Raw genomic sequence first — 8,840 nt, forward strand, 5'->3', positions numbered from 1 at the left:
AAAGAAAACCTTTAAAGACACCCTAATGAATAATTCCATTTAACAGGCATGATGCCAATTTTTTTTCTGAAACTTTAAATACATTATACTGTGCAACAGTGAAACAATCCGTTTCTCTTCCATTACCATGATTAATAAGATAAAGAAAGACGTCTGAATACGCCTATTCAATGTTGGTTGTTAAAATATATATATCGTACATTTTTTCGGAAACCATCATTATATAATGTTTCAGTTATTTTCCCGTTTTGGTTTGTTTCATCCCTTTACTTGTCCCTTTGATATTTTTCTTGCATTAAAATTCTCTTAGACTTTTCTTCCTTTTTTCTCCTTTCATTGCTAAAGAATTTGAATTCTATCATTTGAATTCAATTATTTTAATTGCAATCTAAAAAGTAAAAAAAGTATTATGGTAGAGTTTCATCTAAAAACAGGAAATTTAAAACTTCCAATGAATGTATTTTTTCCCTTTCGTTCAATGATATTGATTAGATCTATTTGCATTTAAAATTTAACTTTTTTTATTATAATGATGTAATGCATGCTTCATTTGAATAACAGACTCGAGGGTAGCATTAGAATTATTAAAACTACCTTCGCATTAAGCAATTTTAAAGTTTTTTTGAATAATTATTAAAGAGGACGAAAAGTTGAAACATTATCAGAATTTAGCAAATCACAACTTAGTAAGACAAAAATGAAAGCTTCACAACCAGTTTATTAGAGGAGAAAATTAGAAAACAATGATTTAAAACACATGTTAGTTACAGTAGATAATTAAACCGGTTTTTATACTTCTTACTTTGCTTTCTGTACAAACTATTTGATTGATTAAATAATACCCTTGGTAATTCCTCTCTTAAATAATTTGTGAACTCTAATGTATAAATTTTGACAATGAATTAAAACATAAACAAAAATTGTTCGTAAAAATGTTTAGTTCTACGTTTTATTTGAGAAAAGTAATTTAGCAGTTAATACCGGTACTTATTTGCAACTATAGCATATGTTATTAGCATCTACATCACACATCATTTAGCACTTGTAAAACATTATGTAAAAACCAAGAAAAAGTATTACGAGTCTCGGAAAATAACTGTAATTATTAACTATGAGATAACTTCAATATGATTTTTTATATCATTTACAAGATTTAGATCTGGCAAAAATGGATCTAATTGGTATTGTCATCTGAATATGCAAATACGCTACAAGTTGGCATTGTCAATTCGGTCTTGCAGGAATATTAATAAAGTATATTTTAAATGTATTCCAACTATAACTTCTGAAGAATTTCTTTAAATTTTAAACTAATATTTACAGAGCATTTTTTATTAAGTTACAGTGAGTAATATCTCCCTGGATTTTGGTATGCGAATCCAACATGTAATATGACATTGTTATTTAAAGAAAAGATATTTTAATCTCAAATAAATCATAACGTTATATGATAACCTGAACTCAAAATTGATATCTAGAATCTTGAAAATATTAATAAGTCCTGTAAACTGATTTGAATTCAAATTTGCTTCAACAAACATAAGCTTATAGTTAAATATATATTTGCCTTAATGCATATTTAGGTTATAACTATGCATTGAAAAGCTCTTGTCGATTCTATTTTAACATGTATGCATGCATTTTAAATTTTTTTATTCTATTTGAATAGTGATTCTGATTATAAGAGAACAGCATGCATGTTATTTCAAAATGCTGCTTGTTGTTTAAAAGAATTGCCATTGGTTGCAACTTTATAATAATTATAAGTATTTTTTTTATTCATAGAATACGTCCATTTAACTCCAAAATCTGCATCCGAATGTCTCTATGAAAGTCTAATGGATGGAAAACCTTCATCTTTCGAAACTGTTTTGTGCAAAGCTCATGTTTTAAATGAAGAGGTATTAAATTTAATTACATTTCACGAGACTTTCGAAAGACTTCTGTCTGAGATGATAACATTCCAGATTTAGTATTAAAATTACATCTTATACATTGTTTTAAGCTGAATGCTTTGTCAATATTAAGAAAATTGAATTCTTTAAAGTAAATACTAACTAAATAAGCCAAAACTATGTGAAGAAATTTTACACGTCGAAATTAACGTACTGTATAATAGTGTAAAAAATAATAATAAATAAGCATAATTTTGGTAATCTGCACCAAAATATACGGTACTTAAACTATTCATTAGGTAAGTTTTCTGTTCATGTGGTAATGGTTCACCGGAAATTCTGTTTTTCTAAATTACAGTTCCTATTACCACGCATTTAATAAAAAAATACAAAACTGAAATTTAAATTTAACCGAATAAATGTTTTTTGTGTTATGATCTAAGATAATGATAAAATTAAAAAAAACCTGCAATATTAACAAAACTTTATCCTTTGTCATAAAACCATAATATATAATTAATCAAACCAAAATTATTACAAAAGCTCTTCGGTAAATATTACCGAGGTTTTTGGTTTCTCCATACAACCAGAAACACTGGTAAATTTTGCTATATTCTGGTAGATTTAAACATAGATTTTTTCTCAGTGATAAAGCATTTTTAAAAAAAAAAATATTTTTCTTATGCTATGATGATTGTTTCGCCATTGCAAGAGATTAAGCAAACTAAACGTTATGTATAGTAGCGTATTTTGAGATATCTGAACAGAAAAAAATCGGTGAAAGATATTAAACTTAAAATATTGTTACAATGTTAGAAGTTTCTTTGAAAAATTATTTAAATAACATTTTATTTAGTTGTTCTTTTACCATATACTAACAAAATAGTCAAATAACCATAAATAAGAAGGTATTCAACTGTTAACTGTGAGAATAACCGTTTATTAATTGCTTCCTCTTAATACGATTAAACAACTGGAATTGTATCGCACCAACTAGATCCACCTAAATAAGCTGCGTAGTTCCTTGCAGATTGGTGCATATAAGCGAGAGGGCTAATTTTTCAATCTTACGACACGAAAATTAAATATTTTCTTAAAAAATCGTTAAGCAATTTTTTTCTGCCTTTTGTATCCCAATGTCCGTTAATAAAATATACTAATTTTCTATGTCTGATCTCTCAAGCAAACTTCATTGAATATAAATTAAAATATTGAGAAACATATTAAAGATAATCGATATCTGTAAATATTTTATTATTAGACTTATAAATATTTTAGTAAACTCTTAATCGTAAGAAAATGAAAGCAAATGTAAACAATAAAAACAGAAATTCGAATAAGAAAAAAACTCCTTAAAACTCACTTAGTAAAGTTAAATCGACCTAATCATTAAAATGACATGGTAAAAATGAATTAAGATTTAAACGAAATGAATTATTTTTTATATATTTTCATAGGGTATAGAAGTTGTAATACCAGTGATAGAGCGGTGACGATATCGATTATCACTCGAAGAAAGCCGGAGAACTTCGGAGCATCATTTTATCATCATTTGAAATCCAAAATATGCAACATTTTTCTCTACTTAAGCCGTACAGAAAACCCCAAAGAATGGAATGTTATGTCAAAACATCTGAAAATGAAGGATGACAGAGGTGAATTAAAAAGGCCCAGATTGAGATAAGCAACAAAGCAGTAACACCACATTTAAATGTTTTTCGTAAGTATTTATTAATATAATAACAAGCATGCACATATTTTTAACGTTACTCATACTTTCGTTCATAAAAATAAGTTTATAAGTTTTAATATAATTTTATCATCATAATAAATCTTATAATCGCTTACGGGAAAATTTAACTATGGAGTAAACCGTTTCATGTTACTCTATGTTTTGGGGGAAGACGTGTAGTGTTCAATTAGTTAGTCAGCCATTAATTTAATATTTAAACGACGCATAACGCATAATACAATTTACGAATGCGATTGGATGGTAGACTGTTTTGATCGGGCCCCAAACAATTTCTGGCGTTACTTACATGACCTCACTTTCATCATTTTTAAACACAACCGAACACCATCTATCTGTGTAAAATGCTATTATAGGTTTACTTCTGAAGGATGACTTTACCATACACTACACAATGCATGGATACACAGATCCATCTAGTAAACGTCTGACGAAGCCACATTGAACATCGAATGACTCAAGTGCTATAAAACGCCACGTGTTAATATTCCACATAGCCGGCCGGCCTGTATAGGGGCAGGGAACCGGCCTTGCTTCAGAAAGGTTCTGGGTTCGAATCGCGGGTAAGGCATGGATGTTCTTTCATTCTCTGTACTATCTGTCCTTACTGTGGGAGCAGCCTTGGCCCACCTAATAAGGTGCCCCTGAAAGAGTGGCCAACAAGTCTGCCCTTCAGATGGCTGTATGACATAGGTCATTCCCCAGGCGGGCATGTTGTTGCTGCCTCAGTAGAGGATTGCTCATTACGCGATGCAGTTGGTGTCGTTGGTATTAAACTGAAAATGTAAGGATGTTGCTGGATACTGTTAAACGTTGTTAATGCTAGGACAATAAAAGGGCTAATTTAGGTTTTATATTCCATAAATTGCTATTATTCATACAAAATTAATAAAACAACTTCAAAAAATCCATTGAAACTGAAAAAGCCATTTAACGAATCCTAATTACGTTTCTTACGCATTTTGAATGTTTTAATCGCTATCATTTGATTAAGTCATATTGTTATTGTTGTACGAATTTTTTTTCTTAAAATTATTACACTCTCAAGAAAATTAATTCAGCTTAGAAGGGTTTTATTGACAGCTTTAATGTACGGTGCAAGTTTGAACTATGATAATGTTTTGAATTTCAGTTCAAGTTTGACCATAGTATTGTGCGATTATGTTTAAAAAATGCAAAAAATAGCACCAGATTAAATTTAGCAACACATTTGAATGAAATTATTTTTTAAATATCCTCTAAAATTTCTAACTATGGACGATAATATTTAGAATACGTAAATTTCGTTTATCTGAAATTACCGAAATCTTATATTAACGAACTCTCTTACCGAGCTTCAATTTAAAAATTCAATTAATAACGCATGTGTATAAAATTTGAATGTATTAAGTTTTTTTTTCTTCTTTTATAGCTCACGAATTTTGTTTGATAAGAGTGAACGTATCAGTTCTACTATACACTGATTAACTATTTCACATTAACTAATTAAACTCTAAATGCTATCAACTGTCAACTAAATTAAGAACATGAAATAAAGCTGCAAACGTTATTAACAGGTTGCGCAATTCTAATTTTCGAAAGTCAATGTTTGCAATACTTGTACGGCTGGTGAAACTGTCTTGTTATTACTCTACTCTATCATTTTAACTTATTTTATTTAAAACATTTTTCGCAAAATCCTTATCATTGCAAATTTTTTTACAGGAATTCTTTTTTGAAAAATCTTAATCAAGAAACAGACAAAAATAAAAGCGAAAGTTAGTTGAAATCAACAACTGGTCATGTTTCAACAGTGGTTGTAAGTTTAAAAATAATTTTATTTTTTTATGAATTTCTTTCGATCACATGTATAATCTGAATATAAAAGTTTCTTTTTAAACTTTTTTTGGAAACTATAGAATTTTAGTTAGGTTTGGTATTTAAAAATCACATAACTGAGTACAAGATTTAAAAACGTGAATCTTTAGTGATCTATAACTCATAATATGCTAGGCAGAATGTAATAGTTAAAAGCGTGTTTTAGCAATCTCCAAAAATAGTACTAAAATTCGCCAAGCAGCATTAGAATGGTGGTCATATTGTGCCAGTCTTATAAATAATAAAGGCGCTTATTATTCGAAAATAAAAGAAATTAATAAAAGAAAATTGTTATAGTATATTGGTTCATTTGATAAATATGTAATCCTTTACTGCATACGCTTCGTATCATGCACCAAAGTTTCTTCTATCGCTAATATTGGATTACCTGCTCATTGAATTGTATACTATTTTTTTTATCCCATTTATCCCATGTATACTATTTTTTTACTACATCATATTTAATAAATAAGACGAGCATTATGATGATATATCATTTTTTGCATGCCTGGACTTCTTTGCTTCATTAAGGCTTTATTGTTCAGTTTTTTGGAGCATTTTTTAAACTCTCGGAATTGTTTGTTAAAATTTTAGAAATTTTGTTTTGAAAACTTTAGAAGTAGTATCTTATTCTTATAACTTTCACACATTTTAACTGAGTTGTTGTTGCTCATTTGCAAAGACAAGCAGGGCTAAATCAGGCACATAACTTTATGCATCCTAAAAAATCCAAAACCAGCAATGGGTGGCTATTACCTGCATGCTACTGCTCGCACCAAGTATGCAAAAATATTATATGATGAAACCTGCTCAGGAGAACACATGGGGCAAATTTCAAAGCACTTAGTACCCTCAGTAAATGCTTAAGATTTCAGATGCCCACAGCTGAATTAAACTATTTAATGTGTTACAATTTGCCAATATGTCTTTCTATACTTTAGTGTTTTTCCTGAAAGAAAAGTCTTCATTCCCCGTTTTAATTTTTATGTTCTATGTTTTATTTTAGGCATGGTTTCATGAAAAGAACTCTTCTGCTTTGTTGAGGATAAACAAAAATTCGAAGGAGTGATTTCGGCGCGAAGAAGAGAGAAATTTGAAATTCTGAGAGCAAGAAATGTTATTTTAAATAGTTTGTTTTTGAAATTTTTAAATAAAATTCATGTTTTTATCAGTTTTTTATTTATTTATTATTTTGCCTCCAACTTAAAAACCAACTTCTGGGGGATTTAGGGTACATCATTAGAATTAAAACTGCATATTCACCCATGCCCAGAAATGTCATCAACCACCGTTAAGGGTGCGTCCCTATTATGAACTGCTTCTTCTTGAGCTTCTGAAACAGGTCATAATAGAGAAGCATTCCTAGACGCGTACGATGACATTTCCGGGCATGAGTTTCTATGCAATTTTTATCCTGATAATGTTCTTTAAATCTCCCAGAAGTTTGTCTCCACATTTACGCGACCCCTAATTACATATAATGTTTATAAAGTTGTACATTTGGCAGAAAATGAACTAAAAATATCATTTAAAAAATGGTAGCTATCGGAACAGATTCGAAAATCTCCCCATCCGAATTAAGCTTGTATAAATGCAATGAAAAATTAGTTCCACGGTGTATTCGCTCTTCAGTGCAGCAATAATACGAATGAAAATAAATTGTTTAGTGCAATTTGCTGAGGAAAAGTATAAGGTACAGTATAAGTATTTTATCTAAAAGCAAATTAAGAAAAAGAACAATGCATCTGCACTGGAGCTTTTTGAACTATAATAAAGTTGAAGTTCACTGCAATTTTAACTGAACCATATCATCGAGTTTTTACTTTTGTTAAACTGATACGGAATCATAGAAATTTTTTTTTATTTTATTGAAGTTATAGAATTAACATAGTACTAAAGGTCAAGTAATTGATACTATGTCTGAACGTTTCTACAGTTATTTTCGAACTACTTGATATTAAAAGCCTAGATTTATAAATCGTATACCCTGACTAGAAAAATATATTTAATATCACAAGCAATAAAATTATATTTCTGTTGCATTATCTAATTAAGTGTTTTGCGAAAATACTACTAGATAGAGAAATAAATGAAGTGGGTTGAAATAATACTGATGAGTGGAAATATAAATTTATTTGAACGATTTCTTTACCTTAGTAATACTTCATTGTGAAGGAGAAATGACCTACAGAATTATTTTATACTACCTGCAGCTTGGTCACTTTTTAAAATTACCTTGTACAACATGTAAACTTTAATCGTAACCAAGCTGAATGCACAGTACTATTCTGTTTCTAATTCTTCAACCTCTCTTTCGTCCCGCAGTGGACTGATCGTATTATACTGTATCGTATCGTATTATAGTGGATATATCTGATCGTATCGTATTATAGTGGACTGATCGTTCTGTATTATAATTCAACTTACCGACACTATGCATCAAACTTAAACTAATATTTAATATACATTTTTATGACCAATACAGATCCAAAGTAAAGATTTATAAATAAAATAAAAAAACTTAATTAGATCAACTCATTAACAGTAATTAGGAGTAGAAATATTTCCGATGAACTGTTTAATAACGTGTTTCACAATCATGAAACATATTTTAATGAATATTGTCAAGAAAGGAAATAAAGGAAGCCTATTGAAACAATACATCTGAAGGGGAAATATATTTTTATTTAAAGAATTTATTTTCCTCGGTAATATTTTATTGAACAAGGGAAGTGGCCTTAAAGAATTACTATATATTGCACAAACTCTCCCTTTAAATTTTACTCACGCAATGTTTCAGTGAGATAAATTCACCAAATACACATGCGTATAAGATATTTCTCTGACAGCTGGAAAACCCAGAGTAGGAGTTTATTTTACTTAGATGCTCTCATACCAGGGATAATATTTTACCTCATTTTGTCCACATTGCGAACCGAAACAGGAAACGGGGCTTTACTTTATGTCTGTAAACGTGAGGGCAATTCTAATATTTGAAGAGCAGGTTAAATGATGTTTAAATTTATTTCAGTCTTTTGATGCCCAGTTGATTCCGTAATTTTAAACGGCAGTCTTTATTTAAAAAAAGGAAAAAAATTTAAATAGGCTGAATTATAAGAAGAGGGAAATTTGATTTATCGGGTTTCGATCTTATTGATATTTGTTTATATTTTTCTTAATTTATTTCTGTATCTTTTTCAAAAAATTAAGGAAAAATTTAATGGAAAAATTACAAATTTTGGGGAAAATTAAAAATTTAAGAGATGTTTTTGAAAATGGAAAAATTTATCATTTCCTTCACTTAAGACATTGGACATTTTCCCAATCTAATAAGACCA

The 8,840-nt window shown here is 29.2% G+C and overlaps 1 protein-coding gene across 1 annotated transcript in view; it reads left to right on the forward strand.

Annotated features, from left to right (window-relative positions):
* LOC107454996 (adhesion molecule nephrin) overlaps positions 1 to 6,675 on the forward strand; it is an 89,745-nt gene extending 83,070 nt beyond the window's left edge. The window contains exons 13-16 of the mRNA XM_016072376.4: positions 1,786 to 1,901; positions 3,353 to 3,615; positions 5,350 to 5,443; positions 6,509 to 6,675. Of these exons, the coding sequence (XP_015927862.1) occupies positions 1,786 to 1,901; positions 3,353 to 3,388 (152 nt within the window). The 3' untranslated portion in view covers positions 3,389 to 3,615; positions 5,350 to 5,443; positions 6,509 to 6,675. The remainder of the gene's footprint in view (positions 1 to 1,785; positions 1,902 to 3,352; positions 3,616 to 5,349; positions 5,444 to 6,508) is intronic.
* Positions 6,676 to 8,840: the final 2,165 nt, after the last annotated feature.

This window comes from Parasteatoda tepidariorum, chromosome 3, assembly GCF_982258835.1.
Source record: "Parasteatoda tepidariorum strain Cologne lab strain chromosome 3, Ptep-v5.0, whole genome shotgun sequence".
Taxonomy (NCBI): domain Eukaryota; kingdom Metazoa; phylum Arthropoda; class Arachnida; order Araneae; family Theridiidae; genus Parasteatoda; species Parasteatoda tepidariorum.